The 21,347-nt window shown below is 36.8% G+C and overlaps 1 protein-coding gene across 2 annotated transcripts in view; it reads left to right on the plus strand.

The window, feature by feature from the left end:
- Positions 1–14,087: 14,087 nt before the first annotated feature.
- The window catches only part of ARPP21 (cAMP regulated phosphoprotein 21), a gene marked incomplete at both ends in the record, with an annotated part of 102,240 nt that continues 94,980 nt past the window's right edge, over positions 14,088–21,347 (plus strand). The window contains 5 exons of one of the 2 annotated variants that reach the window (XM_080339211.1): positions 14,088–14,255; positions 14,666–14,707; positions 15,107–15,148; positions 16,132–16,221; positions 20,348–20,495. In XM_080339211.1, the coding sequence (XP_080195337.1) occupies positions 14,088–14,255; positions 14,666–14,707; positions 15,107–15,148; positions 16,132–16,221; positions 20,348–20,495 (490 nt within the window). The remainder of the gene's footprint in view (positions 14,256–14,665; positions 14,708–15,106; positions 15,149–16,131; positions 16,222–20,347; positions 20,496–21,347) is intronic. The other variant, XM_080339212.1, reaches the window with a different exon arrangement.

Below are 21,347 nucleotides of genomic sequence, written 5' to 3' on the forward strand. Positions count from 1 at the left end.
GGAGCATGCTGGATAAACGCAGATGAAAAAGTATTTCCCTCAGCAAACAATGCAATCAGCTTAATTTTGTAATTTTAGAGTGACAAATTAGACTTGAAAATTGTGGCATTATCTGAAATATTTGAAAAGCAGCTACAGCTTTTTCGTGGTTTCAGGGGTGTGTGTTGTCTTTGCAGCTGCTGATAATCTTGCATTGGTATTGGAAGATGTACCATGAGACAGTAGCTCTGACAGCCACAACTCCAAGGCTCCTTCCTTACATGTCAAGATAAGGTTGACTATTAATAAACCCAAACATTTTTATGATCATATACTAGCAGGAAGGTCCTAAATTGTACTTTTGTGTTCCATGAGCTGTCTGTCTTAACAGCTCTCTTTAGGAGAAAAAAGGTTGAGAAGAGGGGTAGAAAGAAGAGAGAAATATTACTGTTCTTGGGGTTTTATCTGTTTAGTTGTTTTCTGACACAAAAAGTATCTCTTAGATGTAACACACAGTGAGATCATAAACTCGAGGTAGGTTCAGGTCTCCATGCATGCAGGCGTTTTCTGAGGATCAGGACTTCTCTAGCACAATTCTCAGCTTGGCACAAACGTAGCCTGGCTGATGGTGTTTAGTTGAGCCTTTGATATATTGGACTACATGGTGCAGTAGCACAAGTTGTTGATGGGCCTGTTCTTGGTCCTTTCTAAATTGTGGCAATTTTGTAATGGTGAGTTACTTAGATATTTAGAGGACAAGCTATACTGTGCCCACAAGTTTTCTGATTCATGACAGCTATGGACCTACTTAAAAGTAAACTACAGCACTGAACTTACTACTGGATTTATATATATATATATATATATGTGTGTGTGTGTGTGTGTTTGAGGTAACAGTTTATTAGCTTCTTTTTCTGTTGCACTCCTAGGGGAAGAAAATAAAACTTGTCAGGTTATTCTGTATATATTGTACATGTGTATAAAGGCAATACCCATCTGTAAGAGCTCTGAAAAATCACCTATGCAACATAGAAACTTGGGCAATAGTAAAAGGAAAAAAAAAACTTCAGCCCAGTTCATCCTGTTTGACAACAACAAAAAAAATCCGTCTAAAGTTCTGGAAGTCTGAATTTTAAGGGAAAGATAGAGAACATTGTTCAGAGATACAACTATTTTAATTGAAGTATTTTTGAAAATAAGTAAACTCTAAGGCAGCTGAGGCTACTTTCAAATCTGTTTTGTTATAAAATTATTTTTCAAGTCCTCCCTTAAGGTTGTTGCCATAACTTTTATACTGTCAAGTGATTTCAGTCACAAACAGAAATTTCTTATGGTGACCAAATGTTTTTGTAATTTAGAGTGAGATTTTTTTCATTTCTGTAAGAGGGTGAAAAATTTCACTCAGTCATACAGATTTGTTTGAAAGTCATGCATTATTGAAAGTCCAGTGATTCTCCAGCAGAGTTGCTAGTGTGTCATTATTTACACTTGCTCCTGCTGGTATCTGCTAAAACTTGGAATAAATGTAAGCTTGCTTATAGTTGGTACCTATATACAAGAAGTCCCTGGGTGTTTTAACCACATTTTAAAATGGAGTATATTTACTAGGGATGCTGTGGTGTTTTTTGGTGATGGTGTTTGTGTTAATACTTACAAACCAAATTTCATAACTGTTTTGTGTGATTTTGAGATACTTTACCGCTAATAACACCATTTGTGGAATAGTTCCTTTATTATTCTGTATGAAACTGCGATTCTCCCCTTTCCCTCTTTTCAGTGTTTCAAATTTTACAGTAGTTACAGGGTTTTAATTGATACTTGATCAGATTTGTTTTTCTCTAAAGTGTGTCATAAATTAAGCAAAACATACAGTTCGCTAGTTTTACTTTTTATTGTCTTTTGAAGAAAATTCAAACAGATCACTTTTAACATCAGAAGAAAAGGGCATAAATAGTTGCCATTGCACTTCGCATGTTTTATTGTAATGTGTCAATGGTCGAGGTCTTTTTTGTTGAGAAGGGTGATTTGCAAGAAGGATCGCAGTTCCTCAGAACTGGGCCTGCAGTGACAGGAGTGGTTATTGACTTGCCCTTTCTTGTTGTTATGTCATGTTTCATCAGCCATTGAAAATCTTGAAGGTGTCAAAAGAAATCCTGAGGCTCAAATAGCATAGCATTACACATTAAAAAGTATTGACCAAACAGATTTTGTGTTGTACACAAAATAATGGGTTTGGTTCTTCCATGGGGAAGGTTAGCCTAGGCTCAAAATATTATTAGATAGGTGAAAAATACTTCATTCACAGGTGGACTTTTTAAAGTGTTTAGAGGAAAAAAAAAATCACTGGATTAAGTGGTTGAATACCACTGAAATATTCATAACTATCCAATAGGAAATTTTTATTAAAGAATTTAGCGCAACTGAAGTTCCAGAGTACTCCTTGAATTCTGAAATCTTAGAGGTACCTTCTTGAATTTTTATGAAAGCCTTTTGTTCTTCCAAAGACTAATAAATGAAGGTCCCATTTAACAGTCTTGTTTAAGATCCAGGCTGGGACCCAAGCCTGGAAATACATCTTTAAAAAATCTGTAGCATAGAGCCGTCTTTGATGCATACCAATTTTCGTAATGTTTAAGTCCCACTGCCTCCATTTTTCTTCTTCAAATTTCATAAATTATATTATCCTCTACCATTTCAGTGTTGTACTTTATAATAATATTTTTATTTACTCTTTGATACTGAGCACAGCAATGGAAAAATCTGATGTTATGGCCATTCTGCAATGGAAATTGAATATATTACAGGCTATAGAACTTCAGTCCCACACTTCTCTCCTGTAATTTAAGTCTCAGTATTTTTAGATTGTTGATATAGTTAGTGGTTTCTAGTGCCAAGTAAGACAGATTGTTTCACAGCAGGTAAACACAATTTTGGATATTATAGAAGTTTTCTTAAAATCATATTTGAACTTGTAGAGACTTCAATCTGTATAACAAGATTTAAAGTAATCAAAAAAATCACTTTTTTCTGTTTTTTTTAAATGTCATTTTTGATTAAAGCTATATATTTTTTCTAGTTTAAATTGAATCGGACATATTCCTTGGAGACATTGGCTTGAATATTTGATTTCTGCTTTGTATTCATTGCTCTTTTATTAGTTCATGTGTCACGAAGCTTTCTGGCTAGGCATATGTGGAGTGGTCAAATACATTTTTAAAAAAACTACTTAGCTCTCTCCCATACATATGTCATAATTTCTTCCCTGAAAAACACAAACAGACATGGAAGCACTTTTTCGGCCTTTTCTTTTGTTCACAGTATTGCCTGGAGCCTGGAAGTACTGGCTGGAAAAGGGAAACATAATGCAGAAACCACAGGGTTTCTGGCAAGGCCCTTTCAGAAGCCAAAGCTGCAAATCTATGAACTGACGCTGCTGGTTCTGTAAACCTGGCGTTCTGCCTTTTCTCTCTTGACTATTGTAACTGCTTTTGAAGAGAATTTCTTCCTCTCACTGGCCATTATGGTGGCAGTATAAAATACCTGGCTAGTATTTTATAGTTGGATTTGTTTCTTCAGGAACTGATCGCCATGTCTAATATATTGTACCGATGCTGCTAATGAGGAAATGTGATGTATATCAGCACGTATCTTAAGGTGGGTTTTAACATAGGGGGAGGATCTCTAGCAACATTTTTAGGGATGGCAAAAGATATAAATGTTGATCTCTTTGTTATTTCTACAAGTGGGCATAAGCTGAGGATATCTGGCACTTAAGTGCTTGGAGCATTGCACAGAAATGTGTAATGGTTTCATTGGCTTTTATAACATGCTTTTAATTATTAGGCATTTAAACTTCTAATTTATAGTAATAATTGGCACGTTTCTTCATTTTTCTTTGAAACCATGGCAATATAGAGCATGAAATACAATCCATAGCATGCTTATGGCTTCTTTTTGTAACGTGTGCCATTTACTGTTCAACTGCATTGCCTGAGACCAACCAAAATGGAACAAAAAAAAAAGTGATTAATGTATGTACATAAAATACAAATATACATAAATTAAAATGTAAAGATATAAAAATTAAATACATAAAATGTACACTTTTAATATAAAACATATAGATACATGTACCTATTTGTGGGTTTATAATTTCCCTATAACATTAGGACAGTAAGATAAAGTGTCTGCCTTAATTTTCTTAGGAAGGGCTTCAAACAATGAGAAAACAAGGGAATGTGGATCTAACAAGAAAAAGTGGTCATTTTCAGGAGATTCAAAATTAAAAACAATAAGCATCTCGAGATTTGATTGAAAACTGCCAAAATCTCATCTAGACTTCTTGCAAGATTTTAAATAGAATAGTGGTATTTAGCAAAATAAGCTTACTTGATGAGATTTTGTCTGCATAAAACACTCCTACAAAACAGATACCCCCCCCCAAAAAAAATGCAATCAAACAAAAACCAACCAATGAAAAAAAAATCCCAAACAAAAACTTTATGCAGATTTTTTTTTTTTTTCTTCAGCTGCAGGCTTGTTTTGTTTCAGAAAATAGCATTAGAAGAAACAGGAATATCTACTGTGTTTAATTCCCATGATCAAGAGACTTCTGGAGGAAAAGAGTGCATCTTTTTTTCTTTCAGTTTTTATGTGAAAAGCTTTTTGTTGTTTTGCTGTTGGTGTTTGTCTGCTAAGGCAATTCTAGTGGTTAAGTGCAGCTCTGTTTCATCAGCATAATGCTGCTTTGCTGTTAGCAATTATTTTCTTTGAGGATTTGCCAATTAAGCTAGTGCTAGTGAAAATGCACCTAATTTGTCAAGAAATGGCAGGATGAAATATAGGGGCCATTATATAAATTGGGAAAGAGGAAAATCAGGAAAAGCATATGTGAGACTTGGTGATACTTGATCCATTCCTGGGACATTTTCATTCTGGTTATGCCTTCCTCCACTGGTGATGTTGGAAAATGTCTTAAATAATTGGTCATAAGTTATGGGTCATCTATGTCATGAGTATAAATAAAAATTTTGCTTTGAGAGAAGCTGCCCAGAAAGTTTTGTGCTGGGATTATGTTAGCTATGCACAAAATTGTTTTATTTGTTTTGTTTAGTGTGGGGTGGTTTTTGTTTGTTTGGTTGGTTTTGTTTTCTTTTGCTTTTTCCCCCTTAGACTCAACTGGTTTGTGTTTATCACAACTGGTTATTAGTGAATGAGGCATGATGGCTTAGCTGGCTGCTGGTTTTACCTGCAGTCTGCTTAGACTGAAGACTTCAAAGGCATGTGTGCTCAAAATGCAGACTTGTGGTGTTTGGGTTTTCTAGTAAAGTCCTTAAACTTTAAGAGGAACTGAGTAAAGATTTAGGTAAAGTTGAGCTTATAGTTTTTGTATGTAAAGCAAAATGGACTTAATCCATGGTTACCTGAGAGGATAGAAATGGCAAAGAGAAGGCATTGAAAGGAGGAGTAGGGATAGCTTGACTTGAAATGTTTCAAGAGCTGCCGCATTAAATAATTTATATATTGTTCACATTAAAATTAATGCAAATTATATGTTCTTCCAGATTTTATTATGTGTAGCAGTGCATCATGGTGTACCACAAATCGCTTTAGTGATCTCACCTAGACTGTGCTGGACACCTGTAGTCCCACCACTTCAGTCCATGACAGCACCCAGACTCGGCAGTAGCTCTGTTTGCCCTCAGCACTGCTGAGACCCCTCTGTGGGGGACTCTGGCTTATTTGTGCTGTGTTGTTGATCACTATTTCGTACTGAGACACTAGTTTTCCTGCTGGCATATTGTTATGATATTCCCTGTCTTTAAACTGGTTTTAGTGTTCTCCACTGTGCGTCAGTGGGTGGAGGAATGTCTGTCTGCACACAGTGCAGTCCTGATGGAGGAAGAGTGTGAGAGACATGTAAAGAAATGTTGAAGCAGATGGTCCATGGATAAAAATTAGACTAGTTCTAGATAGAAATAGTGTGTATCTCTTTAACTGGCAATTAAAAGGAATTGGCTTATTTAAATTCAACAGCAAGTAGTGAGGTGACATAAAGTTATTTCTCACAGGAAGAGAGAACTATTGAGAAATCAGGAAAGCTATTTGGAATAAAGAACTATTGGCACAAGAAGAAAAATATACAAAGTATTTGATGTATACAGTGGGGTAATAGAGAAGGTGTCCTGGCAAGACAGTGAGGTTCTTGAACATCCTTACAGTAAAATTACTAGAGCATCCTCTCCAGACCTCCTTTAATCTTAAAGTAAAGCTATCAGTCTCTAAAGAGGACTTCGTGATGCAATTATCTTTGATAGCTGAAAAATAGACCTGATTATCTGGAAAGATGAGTTTCAGTCCCCCTTTCCCTTTGAATTGTGTATTTGCCTGTGTCAGCTATTGTTTTCATTACAGGATTTGAGGAAAATGACTATTGTGTATTGCAGGGTGACTTGTGTGCACTGAAAGGATGGTTGGGCACCACTGTGTCTCTGTGTTTGGAGTCACAGGAGCTGCACTGTGTTCCACCACCTAACAGTCAGACTACTTAGTTTAATGGTTTTGATTTTAGGGAAATTTGTCAGGTTTATGTCTCGGAATGAGATACAAATTGGGGTATGTGTTTGAAATGCATGAGGCGGTGTTGAAGGCTGGGCCAAAGCAAGCAACTCATTCCAAGGGTGCAGATTTCTACATCTGATTAGCTTGTTAAAAGTTTGGCTGTTAACTCTGTTCCTAGTAAACTTATGTGATTGACATTTATTAGCCAGATGACTCAAAGCCTCATATCTTTCTATGCTGATCCTGGAAGACTTCAAGTGGTCATAGTGACAGATAAAAGAGCTTTTATTTTTTTGAGCCTTTTCTTAAGTATTACAACAAAACTGGCTCTCCCTATAGGCCATCTATATTTATTATCCTCAGTAACGCTTCTAGCTCTGCAGAAATATAACAAGCTAGAGGGAACGTCATCGGTATTATTTGGCTGAAGATAATGACATTGACATGAGGTCTTCTGACAGGGGATTAAAGTGGAAAATATTGGTGGCAATCTATTGGGAACAAGAGGATCCCTTTGAAAAAAGCAATGAGGTGTAAACCACAAAAAATTGCTTTGTTTCTGTTTGGTTTTTGTGGTGTGTTTTTTGTTAGACTGTTCTCATCCCTGCTGTAATTTCTAAGTACTGGATTTTGTGTGCAGATTCGGAGGAAAAACAGTGCTATTCCAATACAGAGGTTTCAGCTGGGATGCTGCTTCTTATATCATCTACCTGCCTCTTTTAGAAGGCAACTGACTGTTGCGTAGCATCTGAAATCTGAGACAATATATTTCAGTTTGCCCTGTTTTCATCAAATTTGACCACCGTTTCCACTGATGATTGTTTGCTGGCCTGCTTAAGATGTGTCAGTGGCCTCTGTGCTGTTGCTTGTACATAGGTGCTCGTGTTTCTGTAACTCCTTGAAAAAAAAAATTGCATCTGCTGATAGTCTCTATTAAAGTGCCAACAGTAAATAAGTCTAAATAACCTTTTACCTGCAAAGGTCTGTGGCACATAGAAGCACAAAATGTAGGCAATCGCTATATCTCTTTTTGTAGTGAAGATGGAGAAGGGGATGAAGTGAAGACAAGAGGAGGCTGGAAATAAAATAAGGTTTCAAGTATTTCCTTTAAAATACATTTTTTTTGCCTTTGGTTTTTAAGGTTTAGTCTTCAGTCTTTCGACAACCAATGAACTTGTAGGATTCCACATATTTCACAGCCTTGAATTTTATATTATTTTGGTTTGATTTGTTTTCACACCAAAGCATTTTGATGTGAGAGCTGGTGTGGATCATCACCCTGCCATGCTAATACGCAGCAGTAAACTTGGCTTCCAAGTGAACATGTGTATTTCTGTGGGAAATGTGGGAAAACAGCAAGAAAGGAGCACATGGTGCTGCCTGTTTGATGATGTAGGTCCTGAAGACTAGGACTGACAAATTAGTAGTGTGTTCAAACTGAAACTCTAGGACTCCAGGATTTATTTTACTTGCCTTTTTGGGGGTGTTTGGTAATGGGTGTTGTGTTGTAGGTTGGTTTTGTGTTTTCTTTTGAACAGTAGGTTTTGAATTCTCAAGGTTCACTTTGAAGCCACCACAGAGAGTTGAAGCCTTTGTTTTCAGTGTGAAGCCTGAGATTTTCCTGGATTGACTTAGAATCATAGAATCGTTTCAGTTGGAATAGACCCTCAGGATCATCAAATCCAACCATAACCTAATCTAACTCTTGATGGTAGGAACTGGAATTTTTAAGTAAATGTTGAATAACAGGAAGTTTATGCTTTAAGACATGGGAGTTTGGCAACACGGAGGACTGTGTGTACTGATAATATTAAGATAATGCTATAGTCCATTTCCAGTGGTTTCCAGGAATCTGATGAGTGAGTTAGCAATCATGAATCAAGGCTATTTTTACAAATATGGATGAGGTATATATTGCATAGTGGAAATCATGACTGATATCTCTGCTTCCAGCTCATGCGCTTGTACCTGGAAGCCATTCATGCGAGTGGAGAATCACCATGGGATGGAAAGGATTCTGACATGTGGGTACCACTTACATCAGTCAGTTTTCAGTTACAGGATCTGTTCAGGCTCAAATGATTTTACTTCTGTGCTTAGCAGCTGTATTTGGAGGAAAAAAAAAAAACCCTTGTACTTCACTCTGGCAGAGTTCAATCCTGCTTGCTGCTGCAGCCTGCTCTTGGTTAAGAATATGCTCTTTGGCCTTAAAGTCTGCTCATCTTCTCATCCGAGAGGCCATTTTGATACTTACTGAGACCATAAGGATCTCAAAATTCCTGTTTCAGTATGTCATGTTTTTGAGATCATCAAAATGCTTCCTGATACGTAAAACAGAAAGGGCTTACTCTCCTGTGGTGGGCTCTTAGGGTTTTGTCAGAGGTGTCTCTGTTTAATTTAAGTTGACGATCGTCTATCAGATGGTCATCGAGGAGGGCTCTCTAATGCTTTTGCTCATTTTTCTATTCTGTGCTTTTTTGACAGCTGTTCTTCTGGGTATAGGATTTAAAATCTTGTATTAAATTTAGCATATTCCTTCCCACTGACGTATCTTGGAATCTGCGTGGTATGTGTTATACGAACATATGTGACCATATGTGTCTTCTTCCATCCCTGTCTCCTGAGCTCTGGCAGTAGCTGCTCAGGCTCAGTGATCCCTACAGCTTCTAAAATCAAAATCCTGTTAATAGAGAAAGCAATTTAAGAAAATAACCCAGCATTTCTATGCAACAGTCTATGCTGATCAGTTGGTGTTTACAAATTCTATACAGATTATATTTCCATTAAGGTTGTTCTGTGAATGGCTTGATGTGGGCACCTATGTTTTTTCTCTTTCATAGTGGTGTACAATACCTGCTTTCAGGAATTGGAGGGTGAAATCTTGCCACAAGCTCCCACAGACTGCTTCTACAGAGCTCAACACCCCGAAGAAATTTTGCTTGCTTGCCAAGATAGGGGTTTTTTTTTTGCCTAGCAACAAGCTTTGCAGTTTCTACCTGAGGATCAAAAACACAAGTGCATTTGTTCAGCCTTTTGCGTCACTTCAGTACTGAAAATTTTGATAGTGAAATCATCTCTGACATTTCTGTTGATGTGCAAGAAAGAGAATAATCCAGTATGTTTTTCCATAGCAGTGCTGTCACTGCAGGACTGACGATAGTAAAAAGTGCATTCATCACTGAATAACCAGATATTCTGGAAATGTGTGAGAAAAAGAGATATATTTTCAATCAAATTGTATCACGCTTAATGGCTATTTTCTGAGTGATTCTTTTCTACTATTTATACTCTCCCGGAAGTATTTCATAGAAACCTGAGTCCCTTTGAGAACCCACCCAAACAGCCAGAAGTGTATTTTACGTATTGTAGTATGTAAATGATTAGTCATCACTTGTAAATTGCCTAATGGAGGAGGAGGAAATTTATATTGAGGGAAGGTGAAGATCTCAATTTTGCCTGCTATATGTCTCCGTTCTTCCTTTTTTTTTTTTCCCTAGAAAATAATGAAGGATTATTTTTTAAAAAAATCACCCTAAGAAAATTTGTAATTGCAGGTTTGAAAAATGGTACCTGTACACCATAATCTGATTTTCCACTTGCTTGTGTTTTCTTGGGGAAATATATGGGGTTTTTTTGTTGTTTTCATTTAAGATTCCATGTTTTTCTCATACATTGCCAAGGAAAAATGAGGTTGGCATCAGAGTTCTCAAGTGTAACAATATGCGGAACTCAGTTTATGAAGAAATATTATTTTGGTTAAGCATGATAAGATTATGTTGAGCATCTGTGGCACAAGACCAGAAATTCTCTTTATTGGAGCCTTGGCAGATCTATTCACTCGCTGATATCATACCCTTTGTTGGTTGGTTTGGTGTCTGGTTTCTGTTTTGTTCTGTCTTATGAATAGTTACTTCACAGCACATGGTAACACTGAAGAATCCTGAAATTATTTTTGTGTATCCTGATTTTGGCACAGATTTCTGATTTCTCAGTTAATTTTGGAGGGCTTTGATTGCAGTGGTCTATCCCCTGGCTGGTTGTTTTCTAGGTGAGACTGTAATGTACTATGTTTCTTTGGGTTTTTTGGTTTGTGGTGGTTTTGGTTGATATTTTTTCTCTTTTGAAAGTGTGAGGAGAAGGGTTAATTGAAGATGGTTATGAGGAAATATTTTTCAGTGAGTGCTCTTTTCTCTCTGGATATTGGGTCCATGAAATAAATTTGCATGTGCTTGAGTGCTTAGGCATAATTTTCCTTATTGTTCTTCCACTCCCGTCATGATCCTGTAAATATGTTTGTCAATTAGATAAAAATTCTGAAAATGCCCTGTGAGAAATAACAAAAAAGTGAGTGGGAAGACCGATTTTGTATTACTCTGTACACACATAGTTTGTTATTCTGTACAAATTATTAAGTGGTTTGAGGAAAAGAAATATGTATATAAATTTGTAGTCTAGCAGTGGTGATTTACAGAACTGCGTGCTGGTCTCCTTTATGCACCCAGGCTCCCGGAGAGAGCAGGACTTGATTTTTGTGAAAGGCTAATTTCCATTTCTGATGCATTAAATTCAGCTCTTTTAATGTGGTAAGTTCCAGTGCGCTGCCACATACTGCACAGCAATTGCAGAATCAAGGAGTCTAATATTGCAGTGAGTTGATTTTCAGTTTTGGTTCCCCTCCCCAGGTAGAAAGATACATGTTTCCTCGTAATGGCTGTTTTTGTGTATTTGCACTAATTGGTTCAACCATGATTCATATGCAAGCCTTGAGAAGAGATGCCTGTCGTTTTGAGGCAGTTCGGCACATGGCCACAGCTTGTAAATCAGTCCGACTCATCCCAAAAATGCTTCTCTTCTGTCAGATCAGCTATTCAGCTGGCAAACACAAGCCTGATGAACAGCATAAATTGCATAGCTGAGGCAACTCTTTCTTAAGGCTTCTTTTCTGAACCATAACCTGGAGATCTCCTTTTTCCTCCTCATACAGTGCCTCAAAAGAAAGTTTTTCTGGTGGCCGTTGTTTGGGGAATAGATTTTCTTCCTTCTTCTATTCTTGATCATTTCAACTTATATTCGGCTTATTAAATGAACATCTCGATTCACTACCCTGGCAAAGGAGGTCACTTTCTAAAAGCACCCACCTAGCTTCTTTTTCAGTTTTTGACTATTGTAATTTTAATTGGAGCAGAAGCCCTAGTTAAATAGCAGGCAAGTACTTTTTCTTCATACCTCATTGATTTCTGTCGGAGCAAACAGATGAGTTTATATATAAATATCTATATATGCTTTTTTTTAATGAAAAGTGCTGGAATTCACTAAAAAAGATTAAAATTGAAGTGAGTAATCTTCAGTGCATAATGCAATTGTTAATTTTAGCTCCTTGCGTAGGAGCTGTTATGCCTTGAACAGCCGGCTCTAGCCTTCATTAGAGAAGAAGCAGGCAGTTTTGAGACAGGTGGAGTTGGATCAAGCTGTGGAAGTGATTTGCTTGAAGCTGGTCATTAGTGTTAGAAATCTGGTCCTACCTATTGCATCCTTACCTTGTGCCATGATCGTTACCGTTGTTGTTATTTACTTCTCGTCTTTTTCCAGGTTGACTATGATCCGTCAAACTCTCTGAAGGACCAGCATGGAGATTGGCACTCTGAACTGTTAATGGGGACATGGGACTCACGTTGTCATTTATCATTTGTGTGGACTTAACCAGCGACGAGCAACAGAAGACACTAGAAAGACAGTGGGAATTATAGCAGTTTTTCAGGTAAATTACTTTGTTAGTGCACCTGATGAACTCTAAGTGTAATTGTTTTTGTGAGCACCATGCAAGCATGTAGCTGAGATGCAGGGTAATATGCCAGTGAATAACTTGTGCATGTGTGTGCATTTTTTGGTGAAAATCCTTAACAAATTAAGGGTTATTTATCAGAGCAGTTTCAGGTCTTGCCATTCATCCTCGTTTGAATTTTTAGCAAAGCGGTTAGAGTTTCATTTGTAACGGCAGAATAGCCAATACAATGGGACTTCCTGGGGAGGGTGAGGGAGGAACGAGACCAACCCAAACTTTCACTTGGCTTATAGTGAGCTAATTGGTGATCTTAATATTCCACCCGGTTTATTTATGAACAGTGTAGCTTCATTTCTTGTGGAATCCACAATCCTTCTTGGATGGGAAGATTATGCAGGGAATGTTTTATTATTTTATTTGTTTACGTTGTCAAAATGAAACCAAAATTTGGAAGAAGTAAGTTTTTAAAACTCAGTACGTCTTGTTTTTTCACTTAAAACATAGCTTAAAAATAAATGAAGGTGAGTGATACCAGGTCTGCTGAATGTTAGTTACAAGCTGTAAAAAGAAACATGGCAAAGTGTAAATTTGCTTAACAGCCACTGTTTCATTGTTGAGAAGTGCCAAGGTATTGCAAAAGACCCTTTCTGAAATAAACCCCTTTCTCAACCGCAGTTGTTTTTCCTGAAGATGCCTCTTAAGGCAAATGGATGGGGAAAGAAAAGTTAAATTATTCATGAGTCTCATTTAACAATTGATCAGTGGGGGAGGCTTGAAGAGGAGGAAGCTGGGGGGAGAGAGAGAGAGGGAGAGAAAATAATAATAGGTTTTAACTTTGAAAAGCCTTTTAAAGCTTCTGTACAACAACCCATTGTGAGCTGAGAGTAAATGCAGTTCAGTTAAGATATCTTCATTAGAAATACCTGCCAAGAGCTTCCTGTAGGATTTTCATAGTGCTGGAGAGTGACATGGGGTTTGGGAAGAGGCTTATGATTTTAATAATGGAGCTGTCAGTTTGATGCCTGAAAATGCTGACCCGGAGAGCTTTATTGCCAAATTTAGATTTCATAGTTATATTGAATTATTGCCTCTTCAAAAATATATATATATATATATAGATATATATACATATAAGTATTATATATATTTTTAAAGCTGGTAGTACCATGGATTTCTGCTATGTACAAAAACCATGGTTGAGTGCTCTAAACAGTGTTGTTGCTGATGCTTGGTTTTTACTTCTGTTTGCACTTTTTTTTTTTTTAAAAAAAAGAAAAAAGAAAAAAAAAATCTAGAGGAAGGGAGCACTTAGATGCCAGAGACCTGGAAGTTTGAATGGATCCTTCCTGCCTGGTGTTGCTGGACCCTGTAGTGGAGAGTCCATCACCATCCCTGCCTACACCACTGTTCTTCTGGGGCTGGGCTGAGAGAGTCAGGGTTGGGAAATCGCAGCACTTTGCCTTAAATCTGCTCACCATCAAGACTGTGTAGATCGAAACTCTGCTTGTTTGATCTGACACAATTCTGCTGTTACTCAATATTGTCAATTCAGTACATCTCTTCAGCTGAGGCATATATAGTTTCCCTCTCCTGAGCTGCGCATTTTGGTTCTTTATCAAAGGAAATGAAATTACTTACTTGGAAATTTAAAAAATACATATATATATAAAAATTCACCCCCAGTGTTTTTGTGTGTGTGTTTGTGTCATGATATCTTGACTTTTCAGGTCACCAAATCTTGTTATTTTAATTTCTGTCTGGAAGAATGTCTGAGCAAGGTAAATTGAACGAGGAGACGGCAGAAGAAACTGCAAAAGAGCAGGAGTCTGCTCTCTCTGAAGCAAACCCGGACAACTGTATCCTCAGTAAATCTGAAAGCTCAGAAGTAGAAGAGAAGGAAGAGAAGCTGAGCGATGCCAAGACAGAGCTCCAGGTAAGAAAGGGACAGTGAACGGGCACGTTAAATAGCAATGTGTTACCATTGCCTTTCCATTTCTGTGATGGTTTCCATTGTCTACGCTTCCCCTATTATTTCCCTCATAATTTTGAGACTCTATCTATTTTTTTCTTCTTTTTTTGATTTTATTTATCTTTTTTTTTTTATATTTGGTCCTTTTGTCTCCCTATAAAATAAATGCTGTTATTTGTTATACCTTTCAAGCTCTTTAGGCTGCTGTCCATGCTATTAATTTTTCTGAGAAGTTAAATCCTAGACGTCTGTGTTAAAGTTTGGTGAAATATTTGACTGTTTTCCCTCTTTGGGGATTTAGAAAACTACCTTGATCTCATGAATTTACAGGTAATACTAATGAATAATTCCTTAATGTGTGGTTTGGTTTGTAGGTGTTACTGCCAACAAAAAGTTGTAATGCAAAGCCTAAGAAGGTAATTTGATAAGAAGACTATCGGATGAGGGGGTTTTAATCCTTTTTGCTCAAACGAAAATAAAAATAAAGGGGGAGACTACAATTTAAGAGGAATTTGGAGAGGGGGAGCATTTACTTAAGTATGCCTTTTCTTACATTTTTATTATATGCAAAATTACAGAACACTGTGCACTGTGTTTTTCTTGTTTATACCTGTTCTCAAAATGAATAAAATGAGCAGAGATGATTCTTGGTTTTCCCTGCTTTCCAGACTGGGTTTGGGGAAGTTGTTTTGCAGTCAACAACTGATTAAAATTTCATTTTAGGAGTCATTTAATCTCTTTGTTTATTGGTAATGCTCTTGCCATGTAGAGTTTCCACTGAAGTGATAACTGCTTCTCTTTTTTGCTATACCCAGAAACGAGGTGCAAATCAGAACCAGCAGAAAAAGAGATCCAAGGTGAGGATCTGTCTTGTTTTGGAGTTGCGTGTCATGGTAGGATAATGAGTTTCAGTCAGCTGTCTGTCTGCAATTGAAATTATGGCCTTTCGTCACTTACGTGGTGGTTGTTCTTTTTGTTTGTTTGTGTATTATTCTCCCCCCCTTACCCCATAATCTTGTTGTACAAAGGCAGTGGAGTTCTTCTAGGTGAAACATATCAGGCTCCTCTTCCTTTATCCATCATACTTCTATGCTGCTGGGCTTGCTGTGTGCTTGCGTTAGACAGCATGTGTGCACCATTGGGGAAGGAAAAAGCTTGTTGCTTTTGCTTTAGTAATTAATGTTTTTGTTTGAATTTAATTTTAGTGAACAAATCTTGACATAAGCAGAGACTGACTAGCTCCCTAAGGGAGCTGGTAGGTTAAGGAGCCTCTAGGAACAACAACAAAACCCACAAAAACCAAACTCCTCAAAAAACAAACAAAAAAACCCCCAAACAAACAAAATAAACAAAAAAAACCCACAGCAACCACCCACAAAATATTATTTTATTTTTCTAAACGCAGATCCATAAAACTTGCTCATTTTATTGTCTGTGTTCCTTTGATATAACACTACTAGAACAAGGGTGGTGGTGGAGGGGAAACCAACCCAAAACAAGCAAACAAACCCAAGCCTAAATGACAGAAGGAACCTATGAGTTTAACTTTATGTTAAATTACCTTCAGTATTGGATTATCCTTTACTGTTATGATCTTTGCTGGAAATGAGTGAACTGTAGCAGAAATTATTAAAGGCAAAAATAAACCTAGCACCTCCCCTGTGTGGCAAATGGCTCATTGCTTAGAATCTTTTTCCATCCCCATCAAAAGCAGATACAATTTTTTTTGGCTGGGTGGGTAGTTGTTATTTGGGATATTTAGGGGCAGCTAATGTGTGCAGCTTATGTGACTTGGGGTCAGTAGCAGTGTTCTCTGTTTTGTTTCCTCTCTCTTATTCAGTCAGGAGCTAAAGGAAAACTTGTCCGGAGTCTTGCTGTGTGTGAAGAGACATCCCCTCGCCCAGGAGCAGAAAATCTTCATGATAATCAGGTATGCTTGCAATCATTGCTGTTAGCTGCATGGTTGCCTTCTATGTTCAAGTTGCATGATTATGTTACTTAATTGGGCATTTAACGATGTCTTTCTTGGGGGAAAAATTACATCCAGCAACGAACACATTTTTATGAAGTTATCTGGTTTAGCGTGAACTTTATTTTTGAAATACTAATTTTATACTATATCACAGGGTGTTGTTTGCTTTTTTTTCCAGACCCCCTGAAAATTTCAGCAAATGGAAAAGAATTCAAAAGAATTCACATTTTAAAATTTAAAAAAAATATATATAGTAACAATCAAAAAGAATATTAATATGTTCTTTTCTCTAAGGCGATCTCTTTCGAGGCTGCACCAGATACAGTTATGAATATGCTCTGGTTTCTGGTTCCTCTGAGACTCCAGTTCATATAAGTGTCCCCCTTCACATAAAATTCACAGGTCCTTTGCTTTCTGAAATATCTTGATAGAGCCAAGGATGCCTCCTACTGAGTGGCATTTGTTTTTTAAACTCTTGGTGTGAATTTTCCGGTATTGAAAAGCGTGTATTTGCGTTTATCTGTACTGGTAGTGTTGTAGTCCTAGCAGCTGGTAAGAGTTCTGTCCCCTGCACATCTGACCTTGGACAGTAACACTTTTTGTAGACTAACTTCAAAAAATATGCCAAAAAGCAGAAGTAAAAACCTCAAATACTCTTCTTTGCTTGCCTGGTAAGAGCAAGGCTTTAAAAAAAACCCAAACCAAACAAAACAGCAAACCCAAAATATCATGAGTACTGCCTGTAATTTACAAGATGTGCAAATGAGATCAGCCATCAAGAGAGCTTGAGCAAGTGACTTCTTATGAGCTTAGCACAAAAAAAAAATCACATTTAAGTGTACTTTCTCACCATTTCCTCTATTGACTTGAAACAAAACAAATCCAGCTCTCCTCTTAGCTCGTAAGTATGGAGAGATTTTTCTCTTTTAAAATTTTTTCTGAAAAACCAAAACCCAGGTTGTTTAGCAGGGGAGCATCTACATGTTCTACTGCTCTACAATGATGCTTACGCAGTAGATGAGCAGGTTATTTTATCAGTTGTTCTGTTGTAGGTATACGCTTTCTGCTTAACCTGCGTTACTCGACATGTGTGACTCTTGTTCTGCTTTAATTTGTATTTTCTATTGTTTAATGGAGAATGAAAAGGAGAATAATATGAAAAGATTGTATTAAGCATCGCATGGTAGTTTATAATGTACTGCACAAGACCTGTATGAAACATCAGAGAGACTGGCAGGTTTTTGAGGTAAAATCCCTGCCTGGTTTGCACCCCGATGCCAGGCAGAGGAGAGGTTCCTGTTACACGCAGCCTCTGGTCTTACCTGGCTTTGACCAGCCGTGGCAAAGATTTCTTGGACCATATCGAAACATTTATGGGAGATAAAAGGCCTCCTTGGACCCCAGCATCCATTTCCTAAAGACACAATTGGCTTGGTGTATTTAATTAGATAGGAGTAGCACTTTTGCTGTTGCTGACCTTTTACTAATGAATTTGGCTCAGCTTTGCCATGGAAAAGCTGGACCTGCAGGCTCCTCCCTGGACTGGCTGAAGGATACAGGAAGTTTTATGCTAACTGAATTGCTTTGCTTCACTTTAGAGGAGAAAAAGCTTATTTTCAAGTATGGATTTTTTAAAAAATATTATTTTATCTTAATGGTTTACAAAGCACAGGGAATTAATTACCAGAGAATGTACAGTACATTGCCAGAACTACTGAGTTTGGATTGTACTGCAGACTTGATGTTTGTATTTATATCTGAATACTTGCCTTCATTTTCCTGTATAGGGAAAAAAACTTGTTTACCTGTATTACTTGATCTTGAACGCTTACTTGATGGTTCACTATGTCCTTACTTAAAAGGAATGTTGCCTTTAATGTTATACTATTGACCAAGAAGTGTATTATTGCAATTTGAACAGTTATTTTGTTGTTCACTTTACTTTCCCTGTATCAATGTATTTATAAACATTGTATTTTATTATTGAGAAAAATCAATAAAAATCTAAGAAAATACACAGTAGCTTGCTTTCCCGACTCTACAGCCCTTTCGTGTGTTTATTCAGTGCATATATATAAGAATTATGTTATATGTAAGACAGTATCTACTGTATGTTCATATATGTGCTTATGTGTAAAGTCTGTTGTTTTCCTTTTTGTAAGTGCATTTTAACAACCACTGCAAAGGGTTAGGATTCATGTCCTGGGAACAGCATGGCCAGTTACATTTTTCTCCTGTTTTGGAAAGTTAGTGGCACAGTCCCTCTGCTCGGGGCAGTGCAGGGAGTCTCTGTTATCCCTCGGGGTCTTTTGGTAGTGATTGATCCAAAGTTTGTTGTTTGAATGAGAAAATGAACTGCCCTTGGAAGTGGAAGAAAGCAGGCAGAACGTAAGTCCTCTAAGTACAACTGAGCAGGCTAGCAAACATTTTCCTATCTATCCTTACCTCAAATGACCAGGAGTTCCCACTCTTTCCCTCTGTATGCTTAGTTATTCACCAACAGTGTCAGCCAAATCTACCAGAAGTAGGGGATAAGGATGGTAGTTCAGGTTAAATTTTGGCTCTAGGGCTTTGTTTCTCTTTTATAGTGCTTTTCATCTCAAGTCTTTTGTGCCACATTTGAACCTCACAAAAAGTCGATAATGATTAAGCTGAGAAATGGCCCAATTTCTGTCTTACTGTGGCATGTTTATGCTGATACCTTGTTCTGTTAGGATCTTGTCTTACATGTGTTGTGGTGGCTGATCTGTAGTTCTTTAAAAAATTCAGAAACATAAAATATAACTCTGGAAAGCAACTTTTGAAATTATAATGGTCTGGTTGCTTTAAAGAAGAAAAAAAAAAAAAAGAAAAAAAAAGAAACCCCTGACTTAATTTTTTTAAATTCATCTTTTAGTATGCTAGTATTCTCTGAAAAATTGTGAAGGAAGGGAATTTGCTAGCCTTCAAGAAACTCTGATTTCTCCAGTATGGGTGAATTTGGTTTTCATTAACATTATGCCAAAAAAAATTATCACACATGCAGGACTCTGTTAAGAAAACTGCATTACCAGGGAGTTTCATGAAGTTTAACTCAAATGTGTGTTTTTATGCTACTTAAGCCTACAGTGTTATTTTGGCCATTTTTTTCTTCAAAAGAATATGAACATAAGAAGTATGCTTCGTTCAATTTTGTCCAACCAGATTGGTATTTCTTCAAGTATATAAATTATGCCATGGTAACTTCAAAATAAAACAATTTGTATTTTGTTAAAACAAAGCCAATATAAAGTGATCTTGTAAGCCAGGAAATAGCAAGTTCTTTAGAGCAAATTGGAAAACACAAACCAGCTTAAATTCTCAGTTTAATTACGTTTTTAAAGCTGAAGCATGCTTTCAAAGGGGCTCATGGTCTGTGAAATGCTGAGGCTTTGAGGATACTTGTGGTGCCTTGGAGAAATTCACTTACCACGACTTGTTTGAAAAATGCAGTGCACATTTCACCCTTTTTGCTAAAGGCATGTTTGCATATGTCTTTAGATACAAAGTACCTGCTAAGTTAGTAAGCCCTCATATACAACTGAGTTTAGAATTTGCTCACAGCTACTGTCAGAGCCTGAAAGCTCAGTCTAGCTGATACTGTGCTTACATGTACAAAATAGTTAATATGAACCTGCAGGATTTTTTAGGGAGGTGAGAGAAGTTATATTTTCTAGACATTTATCCATTGATGGTCATTTAACGTGTACTGATTAAATTGATTGAATTAGAGAAGTGCTTAAGAAAGCCGATATAAAATTTATTTCACTGGTCTAATAAGCCTTAAGTGAGAATTACTGAATTGTAGAATAATATAGTACCTTTAATATAGGTAGACTGAAAGTTTATACGATTAAAATATTAGGGAAGAAATACATTTACTACTAGAATTTGGCCTCTAAAATGTCATTATACTCCTGGAAAAATCATTTTTCAAATAGGAAAGAAATGTATCTGGCTTCAGCTTTTCTAGCTACACATAGTTTAATGCAAATCTCTGCAGGTTGGAAGCCATGGGAAGCCTACTGAATCTGGCCCTGAATTTATCTCTCTTTTTTCCCAACAGGAATCAATCCAACTACAGCTTTCAAGTTTTCCTAGCTTGCAAGAAGAAGATAAATCTAATAAAGATGACTCCGAGAAAGAAAAAGAGAAGGATAAAAATAAAGAAAAAGATAAAAACAGTGAAAAAAAGATCAGAATGTTATCAAAAGGTGAACTTAAAAATATTAAAATTGTTATAGTTACTGTTATAAAAATGATTGTGTTTTTATAAGCATGCATATCTTTGTGTATAATTAAACAGAAGTGTTTTCATATATTGAGAAAATTCAAAACCTGAAATACATATTCACGAGAGCGTTTGTTGTTACAAACATTGGGTTTTGAAAGTGAAGAAACCTTCCAAACCGAGGTTTGGTATTGCAGGGTATTAGTTTTCTTTAATGTAAAATAGGTCTTCTGAACACTTTACCGTGTTGGTATAAACATATATATATGTAAATATATATGTAATTATAAAAGAAGTGTAAGACTCTAGTATGCTTTTTTTCTCTAGATTGATGACTATATTGGCATGTCATTTGTGCAGTGTTGGAGAATTCTCATGGAGAATTTCTCTTAAATGCTGTAAGGAAGTCCATCCATGACATTTAGCCTGCATTGCAATCCACTTTATAACCTACTAAGCATTCTTCAGAAAAGATTTTGTATCTAAATTTGGTATTAAAAAAAAAAAAATCTTATCTGTGGTACAAAGTTGCATTGTAATCTCTTAAAAATAATAATTGCCTACCTGGGGCGTGGATCCGCAGCTGGTGTGAATTGTCAGTTGGCTTCAATGGAGCTCTCACAGTTCACGCCAGCTTAGGGATCTGTGTGTACTTTTGAGTCAGGTGATATGGCAATGCTGAAAAATTAATTCTGACTTCTGTCACGCATCCCTATTACCTGCCCACTCTCAGGCGTCACTAGATTTCAGTCTGTTAATGCAAATAGAATTCCCACTGGCACGATGCTTCATTTCCCATGTGTGCAGCATATATTAAGTGATGCAAAGAGACATT

This window comes from Nesoenas mayeri (assembly GCF_963082525.1).
Source record: "Nesoenas mayeri genome assembly, chromosome: 2".
NCBI classification, from domain to species: Eukaryota; Metazoa; Chordata; class Aves; order Columbiformes; family Columbidae; genus Nesoenas; species Nesoenas mayeri.